Source organism: Marmota monax, unplaced genomic scaffold (genome assembly GCF_021218885.2).
Source record: "Marmota monax isolate L192 unplaced genomic scaffold, Marmota_monax_Labrador192_F-V1.1 WCK01_AAM20220418_F8-fsc00106, whole genome shotgun sequence".
Classification (NCBI taxonomy): domain Eukaryota; kingdom Metazoa; phylum Chordata; class Mammalia; order Rodentia; family Sciuridae; genus Marmota; species Marmota monax.
This window is the reverse complement of record NW_026695218.1, coordinates 137,629-156,337: the sequence shown is the minus strand read 5'-3', so window position 1 is coordinate 156,337 and position 18,709 is coordinate 137,629. Positions and strand designations below refer to the sequence as shown.

The 18,709-nt window shown below is 36.8% G+C and overlaps 1 protein-coding gene across 1 annotated transcript in view; it reads left to right on the top strand.

The window, feature by feature from the left end:
* Ctnna2 (catenin alpha 2) overlaps positions 1-18,709 on the top strand; it is a 1,018,251-nt gene that overhangs the window by 862,804 nt on the left and 136,738 nt on the right. The window contains exon 9 of the mRNA XM_046432228.2: positions 11,095-11,247. Coding sequence (XP_046288184.2) covers positions 11,095-11,247 — 153 coding nt within the window. The remainder of the gene's footprint in view (positions 1-11,094; positions 11,248-18,709) is intronic.

Genomic DNA, 18,709 nt, shown 5'->3' with positions numbered 1-18,709 from the left:
TTGTCTTTTGCAGGGAACTGTTTCATATTCATCAAACAGTGTAGGTTTTTTAGACTTTCTACAAGAACGCTTTTGCAATATCTATTTGAATGTAGCTTGAGATACATCATACACTGCTCATGTCTCACCCCAAAGGAAACTTTTGGTCATTTTTGAGAATCTTTATTTTTCTTCTCCAGCTTATGAGTAAAATCGTCATCTCTGCTCTCATTATTCTGCCCTCCTATGAAATAAGGAAGTGGATTGTTCGAATAGGTATGATCCATGGATTGCATTCTTTTTGGTTTGCTGAAGAAAATGCAATTATTTACATTGATGAATAGCCCTAATTGGGTAAAATAGACTGGTAGTGCTGAGCTAATACTGTTAAATGTCTTGTCTTATGCAATTAATATTCCCTTGTCACACATACATTTAAAGAGTTGGAAGAGAGCCTTGTGTTCTTGACTCCTGTCAGACTTAACGAACGATTTTGTCAAGTCATTCCTTTCTGCCCTCGTTGATTGATAGCTAAATTTTGGTCCTCTAGCTTATGTAAAAAGTGTTAACTATGCCTTTCAGCTTGTAGGCAAGGACATTTAAACCATTCTAATGGTCAATTTACAGAGGAATTACATTGCTTGTTTACTGGAGGGGTCAAAAAATGTGCCCCTATTCATCAGGAACACAAATCACAGGGCCCATGAGCTAATGAAGGCAGTATTTATGAATCCCTGCACTTTCTGGATGACACTAAGTTCAAGGTGTCCCTAGTCCTGGCTACTGAGGACTCCAGCTATCGCTTTTGGATATATACTTGTGCTTATGGACTAAGTAACAAATATTTAGGATGAATGTGCTTTTATCCAAATTTTCATAAGAAGAAGAATAAAAACTAGACTGCTGGATTGTCCCAGTATACTAACCTGCATCTGCAGCTCTCTATAGTTAGGCAAAACCCTGCTCACCTCTGCCACCATCTGGCTAATGGATCCCCATACATATTGTAATTATCATATCAAATCCTGGAAAGAGGATCCCAATCTGGGAGGGGACTCATGTCCCTTGGATTTAACCTAGGCAGAATCCTAAGAAACACACTTTCTTATGCTTCCCATTCCTTCAAATTATTAAATTCAAATTCCTTAAAATTATTAAAACACTTTGAGTTATAAGATGATTGCATAAGAACAAGTACAAATGACCTTAGATATCCATGAGGTTGTTTCCAAGACCCACCCCTAACTGTGGATACCAAAATCTGCAGATGCTCAATTCTCTTATAAACTGGCTTATTAGATTATCTACTCACATCAGATTATCTACCCACATCCTCCCTTTCCACTTTAAATAATCTCTAGATTATTTATAATATCCGTGACAATGTAAATGCTATATAAATAGTTGTTACCTACTTAGGGAATAATGATTTTTAAAAGTCTGTATGTGTTCTGTACAGATGCAATTTTGTGAACTAATTCATTAATTAATTTGCTGTGGTACTGGAAATGAAACCAAGAGGTGCTCTATTACTGAGCACTATCCCCCGTCCTTTCCATTTTATTTTGAGACAGGATCTCAAACTTGCTGAGACTGGCCTTTAACTTGCAATCCTCCTGACTCAGCCTCCTGGAGTAACTGGGTTTACAGGTGTTTACTACCACCCTTGGTTCTGGCGCAGTTTTTTTTTTTTCAAAAAATATTTTTTACTCCTAGGTTTGTTGACTCCTTAGATGCAGAACCTGTGAATGCAGAGGGCCATTTATATAATTTATCAAGGCATTTTCATAATAAACATGTCTTAAACTGTGAGTCCCCTTTTCTTTTCCAGACTGGAAGTCCCCTGCACACACTGAGTTTCATGGTGTGGATTCATTAGGACCCATTCTGTCCCTGATGGGATCTCTGTTCCATCTTGTGGTGTCCTTCTGCCACTGGGTCTGTTCCTCCATCCGCTTTCCCGGGAGTTCTCTTCTTTTTGGTGTTACTATCTCAGGGCCTGGTAGAAAGGAAGCTTCCAGAATCCTCTATGCACGTCACTTATCATCCAGGAATTGCATTTGTTCCTGGAACTTTCTCCACCACCATCATACAAAACACTGATTTTTGGTCAGTAATGTATGCTAAGGTGGCACAGAGCAGTGCGTTTATGAACACTGTAGAGCATGAGCTCTGGGCCCAGAGGTCCTCGGTTCAAATCCTGCCCCTGCCACTTACTGTGTGAATATCTGCTTCAGTCTGTTGCTTCCATCCCTCTTCCCCACCATGAAATGGAGAAAAATAGTAGCCAGCTCTTCTGAGAGAAATAAAAAAGTTATTCCAAGTGTTTAGAACAGCGACACAATAATACGTGTTCAATGGAGACTGTTAACACGAAATATCAGTTTTCCCCAATCCTTTTCTTTCCTGTCCTCACCACCTTTCTTTCCTCCATGCCCACTGCTGCAGTTGGCTTCTGCCTTCTTCATATGTCTCCCAAACCACCGGTCTCTCCTTTGCTTCCCTTTATTGCACTCAGCAATTACAGACTCCAATTTCTGCTTGCATTTTTACCAGCACCAAATCAAGCTGCTTCACCTGCTGGATTGAGGCCATCTGGAGCTCCTCGATGATCCCAGCCCTCCCCTGGACCCCGAGGCAACCTTTCATTGCCTCTTCTCATGAAAGCAGTCGCCCTTGCCTATCATGTAGGGAAAAGAGGACATTGACACAGACCTGTGTGTGCTGGGGCAGAAAATGAAATCGACAGAAGGAGCTAAGCACCTGCTACTGTCCTTCAGGATGAGTCTCCACAAGCCCTTCCCTGTCCTAATCCCTGTGATGTCTGTTGGAACAATTTTTAAGTTAAATGTGTTTTGAATCTACAAAAAAATAGAAATTACAACTGTAAAATTATAAAATTACTTTTTTTTTGGCACCAGGCATTGAACCCAGGGAGGCATATCCCTAATTCTTTTATTCTTTTATTATGAGATAGAGTCTACTATGTTGCATAGGTCCTCGCTAAGCTGCTGAGGCTGACTTTAAACCTGCAATCCTCCTGTCTCTTCCTCCCAAGTCATTGGGGATTGCAGGCGTGAGCCACTACATTCAGCCAACTGTGATATTTTAAACTATGGCTCATGGCTTCATTTATAATGAATCATGTGAAGCAGACTACTCTGGTGCTTTAAGCAATAAAACAGAATTGAAATGATACCAAACTAGTTAATGATTTGGTCAGAAAGTTCTTTTCAAGATATGTCTCCCACCTCCCCAAGAAAATGATTCAGTGACTACAAGAACATATATATATATTCATATTCAGTCATCTGTTGTCACAGTCCTGTATTGTAGTAGCCTCTCAGGGGCAAACAAGAGCATTTGTTGCTCAATATTTTGAGGTGGTCCCTTTGGCTCAGCCCACTCATGTGTCTGGTCTCCATTGCTCTTCTCTGATCTAGAATCAGGTCTTTTCAACATATCTGTCCCCCTTCTCCTAGGTCAATCAGTCTAGCTTGAGCATGTCCTTTTCATGAGGATAGTGAGAATGAGACCCAGAAATCCCAATGGGAAAGGGGCCTTGAAAACCTTTGCATACATCATGGGGCCGGTGCTCATTAGACCTAGGCCTGCCACGTGGTCAAGCCCAGTGTTAGAGAGGGCAGGCACTGCAGAGTTACTTGGAGAAGACATGTGTGGGTTCATTAATGCAACAAAATCACTGCCATCATCTAACTTTGCCTCAGTGTTTCTTATTTTATTAGAGAAACATGTCCCGGACATTTATTCTTTCTTAGCACTCCTAGAGAAAAAAATTAAAGGGCAGAGGGGCTGCTGATCTGGTTAAACTCAATCATCAAGTGTTTGCACATAGGTGTTGCTAATGATGACAGTTGGACTTTAATTGATCCAGAAGAGCCTGAATTTGGTGGGGAATGTTTGGTATAGGTGGAGAAAAATGTAAGACTTGATAGGCTAGTCATCTTCTTTCTTTAAAAGAGGTAATTGGTTCCATTAAGGAAAGATGCTTCTGTATCCCAATTAAAATGATTTTGCTTTACGGAAGATAGTTGGTACCATCAAGATAATGACCAAAGAATTCTGTGTTCCTCTTAAAAAGAAAAGAAAAAATAAAGCAAAACTGGTGATTATTCTGTAAATGCTCTTCCTTGGGCTTCCCAGATGTGCCCCATCCACCTGCCCCCCCTCCAGCCTCTATAGTGAATAGTGCCTTCATTGTCAGTGGATTATGTGCACTGGGGGCACCTTAGCTTATTAAAGTGGCTTTAGGTGGATTACTGCATTGACTGATTACCCTAATTGACCTTCAGACTGGCTAAAATTTGCTTGACTTAATGAGGCTCAATTCCTGTCAGACCCCCTAGGCGGAATGGCTGCTGGCCCAGTCACTTTGTTGCTTTGATTTTTCATTTTTAATAATAATTATACCATAAAGCTTAGGGAAATATGGTTAAAATATGTCAGTAATCATGAAAGGCCTGGAGCAGCTATACTCATGGAAAAGATTTAAGGCTTCAGATTTTTGTGCCAGTTTGAAATCACCCCAAATGTGACCTTGTTGGGTGTATTTTATATCATAGTAGTGAGAAAGTTAACTTTATTATTTTTAACAGGATTTTTTTCTAAGCATCAAGTGACAGGGTAGATGTTAAAATGGTCAAACCTTTGTTAAATATCATTAGCCCAGTCTAGAATTGTGTATTCACTTTCACTTCCGAAAGTTAAGATGGTACTGGATTTCTTAGACACATAGCCAGTTCTGCCTAAAGATTGGCATGCAGAAAGCTTCCACCGCAGGAAGGTTCAGCAAAGAAAGACAGCTTTCATCCTTCAGGAGAAGTAGGGTTGATTAGTACTAGCTGCCTGGAGCACTGTGCTGAGAAGGATTATGAAGTAGTATTTGAGCTCAACATAAAAGAATGCTGTAATTGATTAATCATATCTAGTGTGGCATGGAAAGGAAAAATTGTAGCATGCTTGACATTCCTGTCCTTGTTCCTAGTTTCTGATATTGTTCCTTATGAAGAATCCCTCACCAATTTAGTAATGTTTTAAAATTTATTTTATTTTGGTACTGGGGGATTGAACCCAGGGGCACTTTACCCCTGAGCTACATCCCTGGTCCTTTTTTAAATTTTCACTCTGGATCTTGCTAAGTTGCCAAGAGTCTCACAAAGTTGCATCCTCCTGCTTTCGCTTCACAAGTGGCTGGGATTATAGGCATGTGCCACTACTTCCAGATAGGTTTTTTTTTTTTTTTAAAAATATTCCTTTTTAACTTTTTCCACCTTCCAATCCATGCTTGAATCATTGAATTAGTGATCTGCTAGACTACTGGGTTTGTTCTTGTTGTTTTCTTGACAGAATCTCACTGTGGTTAAAATACCCAGGTTATCCTCACACTTGTGATCCTCGTGCTTCAACCTCCTGAGTAGCTGGGGCTACAGGTGTGTGCTGCAATGCTCATCTAAATGTATTCTTTATTTATGGTTTGCTTGTTTTGCTGTTAGTATCTAAATACCTTATATGCATTTGGGGAAATTCCTCATTTCATGAGTCTTTGTATAAGAAGATCAAATGGGCAGAATATTTGCTTTCGCAAAATGTTTTTCTCCCAGTACCTCCTTCCTACACCTTTGCTACTTGCTGTAAACATGTGACCCAGAGTCTGTCTCAATATTTCATCTGCCTAAGACTTTGAATCAGAAGTTGTTGACTCAAAGAAACAGGGTGTCTTACAATTTCAGAATTCTGTTGATTATGTGAAGAACTAAAGGAACCATTTTTTTTTGTTTCTATTAGCCAAAATTTATTTCTACTGCGTGAGACTGTGAACTTAATAGGTAGAACAGGGCTTCTAAGGAAGTGTTCCTCAAACTTTATTGAGCAGAGGAATCAACTAGGTATCTTATTTGGTTGGTATCTTGGGTTAGCATTGTAATAAGCTCCCAGGAAATACCAGTGAGGCTAACCTGTGACCTACACTTTAAGTAGAAAGGATCTAGAGAAAGAAAGGCAGGTTGAAAGGCAGAATTGGCAGAGAAAGGAACACAACCAATCACCACCAACAGCAAAACTCTGTTTCAGGGTATTCTAGTTAAAATCAGGTAAGCCAAGTCCTATAATAAAACCAACATGTTCAAAGGCTCTGACAAAATAAAATTGCATTTCTTATTCATGTAACAATACTGGGCAGTAACAGGATATTGGGTAGTTCTCCTTCATGCATTCTGGAGCCCAGGTTGATTGTGGGCAGATCTCAAGTCACCTTGGGGGCCATCTGCATTCCACCCAGACAGAAATAGGAAAGAATATGGAGACATATACATGAGACATGTTTACTTAAAAAAATATTAGAAAATAAAACATGTAAAAAAAATCCAAACCCAATATAACGTATAGTGTATTGAATTAGTATTATACAAATGTTCTTGTAATCCAAGAAATAGAATTCTGCCAACTTCTCTAGAAGCTCACCTCTCTATCACCAAACACAGACACAGCCCCTATGTCCCTCAAAAAGTAAAGTATCCTGGCTTTTAGAATAATCACTTTATTATATTTCTTTGTTTTCTCATCCAAATGCATATCTTTAGATGATACAATTTAACCTGCAATGTGGGTATAATATGTCTCTTAGTCTCTCAGAATCTCTTGTATGCCCTTCCATTCCTTTCTTTGGCTAATGATCCATCTGCCATGGAGCCTAGGTTGTTTGCAAGTTTTCTGATTTGTTTTTATCCGATTGGATATGCAATTCTGTATGCTATTCTGTCCTCTGTATTTTCCGCATATCGCCAAAAGCATCCAGGTTTCAAATTTCATCCCTTTGACAAGACCATATTGGGGATTGTGCCATTTTTGTAGAAGGCATATTCTGATCATCCCATTTTGGGGAAGTTTTCAACCACTAATATCCATTGCCTAGATTTATTATTTCATTGGGGATTGCAAAATCGTGATTTTCTAATTTTATCTTTTTTTTTCACATATTGGAAAGAATAAGTTCATAAACAAATCTTTTCCTCACTATCCAAAATTCCCATGTAGACAGGAAAGGCAGGACATGTTCTTGATGCTTTCAAGATAAATGACATGGATTTTTGTCACTTGTCATCTTCTGAAGGTGACCAATTAATTTTTCTCTCTTTTTCTTCTTTAGTCATTATAAACTCATGAATTAAATCATATTTGGTGAGTTTTAATCCACTGAAAATTTAACCTTTTGTGAAGCTCCTCTTTGGCTTGTGGGAGTCCCTTGGTTGTTTTAACAAGACCCTAGAATTCTGATAGCTCTTTGCTATTTGATATGACAAGCTAGTTCAGGGTTTCTAGTGTATTCCCAGCCTCCGAGTACCTGGAATCAGCCATTTCTCCAGGAAGCTCTGGTTTCTCAGTGTGTAAAATTGTACTTTGAAATATTCATCACTACTAGGCTGGCCACTGTTGGCAGGCTGTTTCATTGGACAAAACTGAGAAAGAGTCTGCAAGTGTTTTCAATTTAAAATCCCATGTATTCAAATGTTGGCAAGATGTGGAGAGAAAGAAAGCCTTCAACACTCTTGGTGGGAATGTAAATTGGTAGAGTCATTATAGAACACAATATGGAGGTTCCTCAAAAAATTAAGAATAGAACTACTATTTAATTCAGCAATCCCACTTCTAGGTATATATCTGGAAGAAATTAAATCAGTATCTTAGATATCTTCACTCCCTGCTTCACTGCAGCATATTCTTTTATATTCTATTCTCTTTCTCCTCCCATTTTTACAGTGTTGTAATGTCTTAATTACATCGTCATAGTGTACAGACATTCCATACTGAACTCTTGAATTTAGCCATTATTTATTCTTAGTTCTTTAAATAAGTATATATCTAATGCTCACTGCCAATTCTTGTGTTGAAATTTTTCTAGTTATTTTGAATCTTAAAATTCATTCTCTAATGCATTCCCTCAGAAAGGCTCATGGGAACAACATCCTCTGGGTTCTTGCATGTTATTATTTTTTTTTCTGTGCCTTATGTCCTTTAAAGGCAGTTTTGCCAGCTATAAAATTCTTAGCTCTCATTTTCTTTCCTTGAGTATCTTAAATACAGTACTCTATTTGCTTTTGACATAAAGCAATTGCTGGACCAAAAAATATGATGTTATTTAATTCTCCTTTATAAAACATAGTCTCTATTCACTAAACTTCATAAGGATTATTCTGCCCCCTCCCCATTTTCTGTAGAATCCAGTAGCTTTATGGGAATATATCTTGGCTGATAGTTATGAGTCATTCTTCTTGAGTACATATGTTATTTCAGAATGTAATATTTTCACTGTGCGTAGTGGCACATGCCTGTAATAGCAGCAACTCGAAAGCTGATGCAGGAGGATCACAAGTTTGAGGTCAGCCTGAACAATTTAGTGAGACCCTTTCTCAAAATAAAAAGGATCCATGGTAAAATATACCTAGGTTCAATTCCCAAGAAAAAAAAAGAATGTAATATTTAAATGTTTTTAAATTTAGAAGATATCATTTTATTTGAGAAATAATTATTTCATATCTTTCAAGTATAATGTAATTTTATAGAAGTGCAATATATTTGAAGTGATTAAATCAAGCTAATTATTATCTCCACTATCTTGCATACTGAGTTTTTCTGTTTCTATGGTGAGAATATTGAAAATCTACTATTTTTGCAGTTTTGTAGTATATGACACATTATTAAAATGTGGTTTTCAATGTATACATGTGCTCAGGAAAGTTTTCATTGGTTGTAATTGTTAGTTTGTTCTGATTTTTTGTTTTTATTTTCTTCTTCAGGGACCCCTGATAGCCATATATTGAATTTTCTTTGCCTGTCTTTAAGACTTGTCAACCTTTCTGTTCTTTGTTTGTTTGTTTTTCATTTCTTTTGGATTTATTTATATTTTCTCCTTTATTTATGTTAAGCCAATTGTGACTGTTTATTTGTTTTTGTTCAATCTTTTTAAAAATGATTATTCATTCATTCATAATTCTTCCTTGAGTTTTAAGACCTATTCTCAGTGTTTCTTTCTGTAGTTTATGTTGTTCATTTGTACATCTTTTCATTACAGTTCTTTAATTAAAAGGTCATTCTAGACAATTTAGTGAGACCCTTTCTTAAAATAAAAAGGGCTGGGGATATGGCTCCATGGTAAAACATACCTGGGTCCAATTCTTTAATTAATTTGAATAGTTACAGTTTTTAGTCTATTTTATAGGCATTTTAATAGATTATTCCATTTTGTAGGTATGCTTTCAACGTGTATAGGGAAATGATATTTCTTATTCTCATTTTTCTTATAACTTTGTATGAAATTTAACCTTGGTTTTTAATTTGCTTACATTTGTGAACATAATCTTTTTGAAAGTTTAAGATGTACTAAGCTTGATGTACTTGCTGTTCTAGCATCACAGAGCTCTCACTTCCATTATTTTTGTATGGAGAGTAAAAAATAAGGTGGCTTGATTGGGGAGATAACTTGGCTGTGCTCATACCCCCACTTGATAATTTTTTTTTTCTCTGTTTTCTCTGCCAAGTTCGTTTCATATAATATATTATATAAAATTATATATATAGCTGTTGATGGACCTTTATTTTATTCACTTATTTATATACAATGCTGAGACTTGAACCCAGTGTCTCATATATGCTAGGCAAGCGCTCTACCACGGAGCCACTGAGCCACAACTCCAATCCCCAAGTTCATTTCTGATTCCACTTCCAATATGAGTCCTGCCCCAGAAGACAGCCAGGGCAGCTTAGTTTCAATTGTTTGGGTCCCTGTCTCTTTCAGGACTTCTTACTGTAGGTTGTCCCTTGTCACCCTATGATTGTAGGTAGGCAAGTTTTCTAACTTGCCTAAGTACCAGCTTGTTTATTTGACAAACTGCTTAAGAATATTCCCTATCTCATAGTGTTAGTGTAGGAATCAATGATATAATCTGTAGTGCTCTTAACTGAGTGTTTGCCATAGCACATATACCCTAAAAAAATATGAGCTCACCAATAACAAACATTATTCCCAGGCAGTAGTGTAATACATTTTGCCAAAGGAGTAACTATGTAAGATTAACTCTACATAGGCTTTATTATATTTTATATGATGAATTGTCACATTTAGTTCAGAGTTAAACTAAACCATCTTATGCACAAATATATCTATGCCTGATGATAATTAATATAAAAGGAATTTAAGTTTATTAATAGTTCTCCTTCTGACCAATAACAAACATATATATATATATAAAACCTTATCAAAGATTTACCTGCATATACCTGGATAGGTATATTTGTTTGGAAAACATACGTATTGTTTACCATTTTCTCTTTGCTTATTTTTAATTGTATTTCATATACATTCAGATATTATGAGTGAAATAGCATCAAGATGATTGTTTAGGACAGTTTTATTTTATTTTCATGCAGCTGCCCTGCTTCTTATTTTAACAATGTGGGAATGATGTATAATTATGCGTTGTTGGAAGATTTGGGTTTGTTTATACTTATTACCTTGAAGAACTATTGTAGGTTTTTCTTTCTGGAGCATAGCAACTATATCACCATAGCATCTGGGCAGAAACACTTTTTGAGATTTCTAGATGTTTCCTGCTTCTACTCCTGTGAAGCATAAAAGCTGGGTCTAGAAAGGGCAGGAGACTGCATCGTGGTAAAGGATTAGGAGTGGCTTCAAGGTTCAGTTCTTCATCCAAATTTCTTCCCACTGGCTGGTTGATGGCTACCTTGCTCCTTTTCTAAGAAGTTGGAGTTCTTAAACTATATGTGTTATGATTTCAGACTTTATTGGGTCAATTCACACATGGACATCCATCCACCATCATTGTGTTTTTCTTTGATGCCATAAGCACTGGGAAAATTAAAAAGAAAGAGTTGGAACATTATTTATTTTATTTGTTTATTTTTATGTCATGCTAAGGATCGAACCCAGTGCCTCACATGTGCTAGGCTAGCACTCTGCCACTGAGCAACATCCCCAGCCCTGGAACATTATTTACATAGTAATGAGATGGACAATAGTTTAGAAAAAAATCAAAATTCTGTCCCTTAATTGTATGTCTTTTGTTTTTGTTTTAAATATAGCTTCGGAAAGCAGTGATGGATCACATATCTGATTCTTTCTTGGAAACCAATGTCCCTTTGTTGGTTCTCATTGAAGCTGCAAAGAGTGGGAATGAAAAGGAAGTGAAGGAATATGCCCAGGTTTTCCGTGAACATGCCAACAAGCTGGTGGAGGTAAGTCTGGAGAGCTCGAGGACTGGAGTTGATTGACATGTGGTACATATGATATAAAGTTGATCTCTACATGTGCCTTGGGGATTTTCAAAAGACAGATCTTCTACAGTTTTCTTACAAAAATAACATACGAAAAACTTGGTTTCCTTTACCTTCTGATTACTATACCCCTTTCCAAGGACATAGGCTATTAGTAAACTCACCTCTCTGTAGCTCATAACTCTAATCTTGCTGTGAAACACATGTGACAATTTTCCTGAACAATAGGCAGAGGTGGAAACTGAAGGTGGAAGGACTCTCCCAAATGCTGAATGCCTGGTTTGATTTGAAGGAGAATTCAAACTGCTAAATGGAGGCAGAGCACGCTGAAACTATTTCTTACTCCTTATTTCCCTGTCCACGCCGAGAAGTGAAGCCGATTAGCTGGCCCCTACTGTGACTATGTGGGAAAAACAAAGAAACAAACAAACCCAAAACCCACTTCTCTCAAATAGATGTTTGGATTCTTGGCAAAAGATCTTGGGGCAGTACTAGTGCTAGTTCAGGGTCAGAAGTATATTTTATGTGTTCGGGAAATCTGTGGGAGTTGCTTCTTAAAAGCAAAATTGTACTGTGTCAAAGAGTCAAAAGAATATCATACAAGGGAAATGATAACTAGGCTGCTTGTATTTAGAAGCTGAATGCCAACAGCTTGGTACAGGTGGGATTAGTGATGTGAGGCTAAATAGAAAATAAACATGTTAAACAGCAAAATGTTTGTGTGACAAAAAAAAAAGAGCCAAGGAGGGGTGGGGAGCCTGGCAAATCTAGGGAATGATTTTAAGACCAGGTTAAAACTTTTACAGGTTCTGAGTACTTGGCATTATCCCTATCACTGTGGTGAATCTCACTTTGATTCATAATAAAATAAAATCACTCAAAATGATAATTTGCATTCAAGCTGAAATGAAAATAAATTTCTCTTGTTTTCTTTGGGTAGCAAAGTTCAGTTCTTAATAATGCATTTCACTAAATATAAAATCCTCTCTGTTTTTCTTGGAATGGCTTATTAGGGTGGGTGCTCTATTTAGTTGTACCCCAAACACCTGCTGAATTTGCTCTAGCTAATCCAGCACTGCTGGTGCTGGTGCAGCTGAAGACACCCAGCCAGCAGGAAGGCTTACATCAAACCCAGAGTCCTACACCAAGTCCCTTGGTCCCTAGGACCAGGTTGACTCGTCCCAGGTGACATCAGTGGGAATTTCTATGTGCCAATTTTACTCCACAGTAATGGAGCCCCCTGAATTTCCTACCATAACCCAATATCTCAGAACAACATGCCTAGAGCTTAAAATAGGTGCATACTTATAATATCAAGAGTCTTTCTGGCTCTTTCTCCATCCATAAGGCAAGCATTCCATCACATTTCACATTCTGCCAACATGATTCAGACATTCACTTGTCTACTGGAAAACCCAGAGCCTTTCCTAAGGATGACCTTGAAAGCTTTGACCACTTCCATGTTTTGAGAAGAAGAAGGTACAGAAAGAGCAGGTTGGGGTCAGGAGAGAGAGGAGGAAGAGGAAAAAAAAAAGTAATGCCAAATGACAAAGTAATAATTATTCACATGTAATAAAATAACATTAGCTGATCAGTATACCATATACCATCTCATCTATAGAATTACCTTTTTATAAAACAATTGCAGAAATTATAGAAGTGCTAATAAGTGGTGTGTTATAGGCACTGTGGAAAAGAAAACGGACAAAGAACTTTCAATTTTGTGATAAGCATCTACTTTCATTATCATCAGTGAATTTCTGAAACTCTCTGGGTAGCCTTAGTCACACATTGGAAATTTTAACTTGATGCTCTGTACAAAAATACAAGGCCAGGGTCAAAGAGCCACCTCTTGTTCTCATTCTCCCTTCTCCTGCAGTAGACCCTGGTCACATCCACTATTTTCCTTATTCCATTTCTAGGCCCTACTAGTAGTAAGTGAATCCAGCCACTGGGGGTGATCTTGGGTTCTCACCTTGTGGCCGAAGCAGAAATCTCAGGTCAGCCAGAGCCCACGTTCCAGAAAACTGTCCCTTTCAGTTCTTTGTTTCATTGCATCATTTTGGAATGTCCCCATGTCCAAAGAAAGGCAGGAACTAGTGTGTGAACTGGGTTCTGTTTGGCCCAAGAGTTTACGTTCTTCAAATAGGTTCTGCATTGCTGGTGCAATATATGCCAAAAACTTTGAAATTCTGGGACAAGTGTGTTACCCTTTTTCTACTTTTGAAAAGTGTTTTTGTGGACTTGGGTACCATTCTGAGGGTTTTTTTTTTGTTTTTTGTTTTTTTTCGATAGTTTCTGTATATATAATGTGAAAAATGTGCATGATATATTGATTTTATATCCATTGGCCTTGATTCATTTACTTATTAATTCTAAAAGCTTGCTTTTTAAATAGTCTTTTCATTTTTTCAAATTATGACAGCATCATTTCTCCTTTGTAAATCTTTATATCCTGCTTTTGCCTTTTTTTATTGTACTGGCTAAGGCCTCCAGTACAATACTGTGTAAATAGAAATTTTTATTTCCAGATCTTAGTGAGAAAATTTCACTATTTTACCATTAATTATACGATTTTCTCCAGATTTATTGCAGACAAGTTAGTTCTATTACTCATTGGCTAAGAGGGTTTTTTTGTTTGTTTGTTTTTGTTTTTAAGTTTTGAGTAAATGTAGAATTGTGTCAACATCTTTCTATATTTTTGAAGACAATAAGTTTTCTTAATTCTTCACTGTTATTAGTATCAAAGTTATGCTTTTCCTCAAAAAATAATTTAGAATTATATTCCTTCTTTCTATTTTTTGCAAGTGAATGTGTGAATCTGGAATTATGTTTTTTTTTTTTTTTTTTTTTTAATATCTGGAGGTCTTCACTCATAAAGCAAAGTGAGCCTGGAGATTTATTTGAAGAAAGATGTAAAAACATAAGACTATTTAAATTTTTTATTTCTTTGGGAGTCAACTTTATTTTATACCAGGAATTTTTCATTTTTATTTAATTTTCTAATGTAAGTCAGAAAATTGTCTATACTAACCTTATAATTTTTATTTAATGTGTAGAGATCTGTGTTCCTCTTTCTTTCTTTTACTCTTCACATTGCTAAATGGTGTCTTTTCTCTTTTCTTGATTAGTTTTTCAAATGGTTTATAAATTTATTCATATTATCTAAAAAATGAGCTTTCATTTTTGCAGATTTTATCTTCTATTTTATTTATTTCTGTTCTCATCTTTACATTTCTTTTTTCTGCTTTGTCCCAGTATAACTTGCTGTTCATTTTCTAAATTATTGAAATAGATGATCACATTGATTTTTATTTTGCCTTCTTTATTTTAGTAATAAATGCATTTAAATCTATAAATTTCATGCTTAAGTCTGGTTATTTTCTACTGACCTAATTTTTAGCTCACTCATCCATCTGTGTTCAATATAGTTGAAACTTATCTATTGAGTTCTGTTTTTTTTTCCCCAAGAATTTCTAGTTGGTATTTCTCCTCATCCTTCTGAAATAATTCCAGTTCTCTAGCAGAATTCATTATCAATTATCTCCTTTAAATATATTAATCACAATTATTTAAAATAATTAATTTTCCCTCATCTTCAGCATCCTGCTAACTCAGATAAACACCCTCAGTCTGAACCTGTACATATGATCTCTTCCTTAAAACAAGGACTTCATGGTCCCCTAAGTCCCTAACCACCCCACATGTGACATCCATTTCCTGCTTATTCAAAGCAAAATACAGAGAAAATGAAGCAGTAAATAATGGCCTTCTGGCTTTTCGTCCTTTTCTATGGCCACAGGACCCTGTCTCAGAGGGTTTCCCCACCTTCGCCAAAGAACTCCAATATTTGGATAAAAGTGTTTCTGTTTTGTGGTGGCCACAAGATAGGGCAAAGCCCATGTCCCCAGAGTTGCCCTGGATATTGGTGGTAAGAATGCATCACATCCACCAAGAGGGCATTAACACATTTATTACTTCTATCAAGGGACTTTTAGGGGCAGCAGACAGCTAGCATCCACTCTAGTGCTTGATGGTTTGATCAAAGAGAATGAGTGCCTTTGTTTTTTGTCATGTTAGGGTGTGAGACTGTGGTCTGGATTTCTACATGGGGACTAGGATATAAATAGTTTGAATTTCCCTAGTAGCACCCCCCTGCCCGATGTGGACTTTGCTATTTTCTTGTCCATTTGGGGGTCAAGAAGGAAAAAAGGGAAAGGTGGCACTTAAAAACTGTCAGCAAACATTCAAAGTGGAGTAAGACAGTTAGTTAATAATATCTGTCCTATTTCACTGATGACTGAAATGTGCCATGATGTATATGACTGAATTTGTGCTTGTTTAAGTAAACTATTGTGGGACTCTATGAGGCTTTCAAAATGGAGACAGACTTTATTACACTGTCTGAGTTTATTATTTGATTTCTCATGATTGTGTTATTTATTTTTTAAATTTTTAATTTGTTTTAATTAGTTATACATGACAGTAGAATGCATTTATGCACTTTGATATATCATACATAGATGGGATATAATTTCGCATTTTTCTGAGTGTACATGTTGTAGAATCATATTGGTCATGCAGTCACATATATACATAAAGTAATAATGTCTGTTTCATTCTCTTTCCTATCCCTATATCCCCTCCCTTCACTTCCCTCTACCTAATCTGAGATAACGCTATTCTTCTCTAGTGCCCCCCCACCTTATTTTGAATTAGTATCTGCATATTAGAGAAAACATTTGGCCTTTGGTTTTTCTGGATTTGCTTATTTCGCTTAGCATGATATTCTCCAATTCATCCATTTACTGGAAAATGCCATAATTTAATTTTTTAAAGCTGAGTAATAGTCTATTGAACATATATATATATATATATATATATATATATATATATATATATATATATATATATCACATTTTCTTTATCCATTCATTTACTGAAGTACACCTAGGTTGGTCCCATAGTTTAGCTATTGTGAATTGAGCTGCTATAAACATTGATGTGGCTGCATTACTGTAGTATGCTGATTTTAAGTCTTTGGGGTATAAACTAAGGAGTGGGATAGCTAGGTCCAATGGTGGTTCCATTCCAAGTTTTCTGAGGAATCTCCACACTGCTTTCCATAGTGGTTGTACCAATTTGCAGTCCCACCAGCAATGTATGAATGTACCTTTTTCCCACATCCTCGCCAACATTTATTATTGCCTGTAATCTTTTTTTTCAAGTTATTTGTGTGATTGTAACAGCATGATATTTATTAACAACCTTTCTTTATTGGAATCTCCAAAATTAATCTTGTATTTTCCATCTTCACCCAAATCCTGGCTCACACCATGGTAATACTGTGTGTCAGAAGATAAATTGGTATAGACTTTGTGTTTAACTTTCAGATGAAAGGACAGGACTATGGAAGTAATAGACCAGATTTTCTGAAAGCATGGGCTATGGTGCCAGGTCCCCTGACTTAGGGTCTGGATCTATTAAATATTAGCTGTTTGAACATGGACAACTTTGGGCCTTTAAATGATGTATCATAATAGGGCTTATTTTGAGAACAGAATGGGTCAGTACAGCAAAATGAAGGTCTGATATTGCCTGTGTTCTTGATGATTGCTTTTCTGACAGGAGTGACATGAAATCTTAGTGTAGCTTGATTTGCATTTCTCTAATTGCTAGAGTGTTATTTATTTTTAATATACCAGCAATATTTAATAATTTAATTTTTAATGGATACATAATAATTCTACAGGATCATGAGGTCCAGCATCATGTTTCAATACATGAATGCGTTTTGTAATGATCAAATCAAGGTAATTAGTATATCCATCACAGCAAACATGTATCTTTGCGTATGAGGAGGGGAGAATTCAAAATCCTCATTTCGCTGTTTTGAAATGCATATATGTTTTAGTCAGGTTTTTCGATGCTGTGACTAAAGGACAATTATATAGGAGGCAAAGTTTGAGGACTCATGGTTTCAGAAGTCTTAGTCCATAGAAGGCCAGCTCCATTGCTCAGGGCTCGAGGTGTGGCTGAACATCATAGTGGGGTGTGTGGCAGAGGGAAGCAGCTCCCATCACGGTGATCAAGAAGCAGAGGGAGAGACGCCACTCTCCAGGTACACATATGCACCCAAAGCCATGCCCCAGTTCCCACCTCCTCCAGCCACACCCTCTCACTTCAGTTAATCCCATCCAGGATTAACTCGCTGATTAGGCTAAGGCTATAACCCAATCACTTCTCCTCCAGACTTTCTTGCATTGTCCCACATGTGAGCTTTCAGGGGACACCTCATATCCAAACCATAACATTATGTCACCCTACTGTGCAATAGAGCACTAGAACTTTTTTTATTAACTATAATTTTGTACCCATTGAAGCTTCTCCAATCTTTGGAATGAATGGCAAATATTTGTAGGGAAGAATACGGAAGGTCTGGATGTTTTCTCTCAAAAAGGATTCACCTTATCCTGCGTAGGATAACAGAGAGGCAGACCATTTCAATCCAATCAATTAAATACTGAAGTGAGTTTGTAGGTTTTTTTAATGTATAGTTTACCTTTCTTTTACCACAGTCCTACAGAATAATCTTTTAGGGTTGCCAATTTATCTTTTGGATAGTATCAGAGATATTATACCTCATTTATAAATCAGGAATTCCAGAATTAGGAGATTGCTGAAAACTCTTAAGACTGTCTTCTCCTCTCAATAGCTACTTTCCTTCTGATTTCTTGGTTTCTCATTACTTTTTCCCTTCCTTTCCTTTCTTTTCCTGCTTTCTCTTTGTTTATTTATTTTGAAGTACGGGGCACTGAACTTAGAGTACTCTACCACTGAGTCCCAATCCATGTTCTTTTTATTTTTATTTTGAGACAGTGTCGTGCTTCGTTGCTGAGGGTCTTGATAAGTTGCCCAGGCTGGCCTTGAATCTGAGATCCTCCTGCCTCAGCCTCCTGAGTAGCTGGGATTACAGGTGTGCACCACCATGCCCAGCTTCGTTTCTCTTTAAACACTAAAAATGAACACATCCTTGGAGGATGAGTGGAGTGACATATGGAACACTAGTTTCCTCTCAAGGAGCATCTCTTATGAATATAGTCTAAAGTTTTACTTCTGACAGCTCTCTGGTGCTTTCCAGAAAGTTATTTTTACTGTGTATTTGTAGTTCTCAGCAGAAGAGGGTGTCTCTTGTTGACTACTCCATTATGTCTAGAAGTGGAAATCCCTGAGAGAGCTGATTGAAATGTTTGTACGGTTTCTTTCTTTTTTTTTTTTTTCTTTTTAATGTTTTTGTTAATATTTATAGTCAGAGATCCATTTATTCATTGCAAATATCAGGCTTCTGTACCTGAAATGAATACCTAAGTCAATAAAAACAGTTATGACTCAACTGAAATAATGAGCGTGAAGCCCTGTCTAC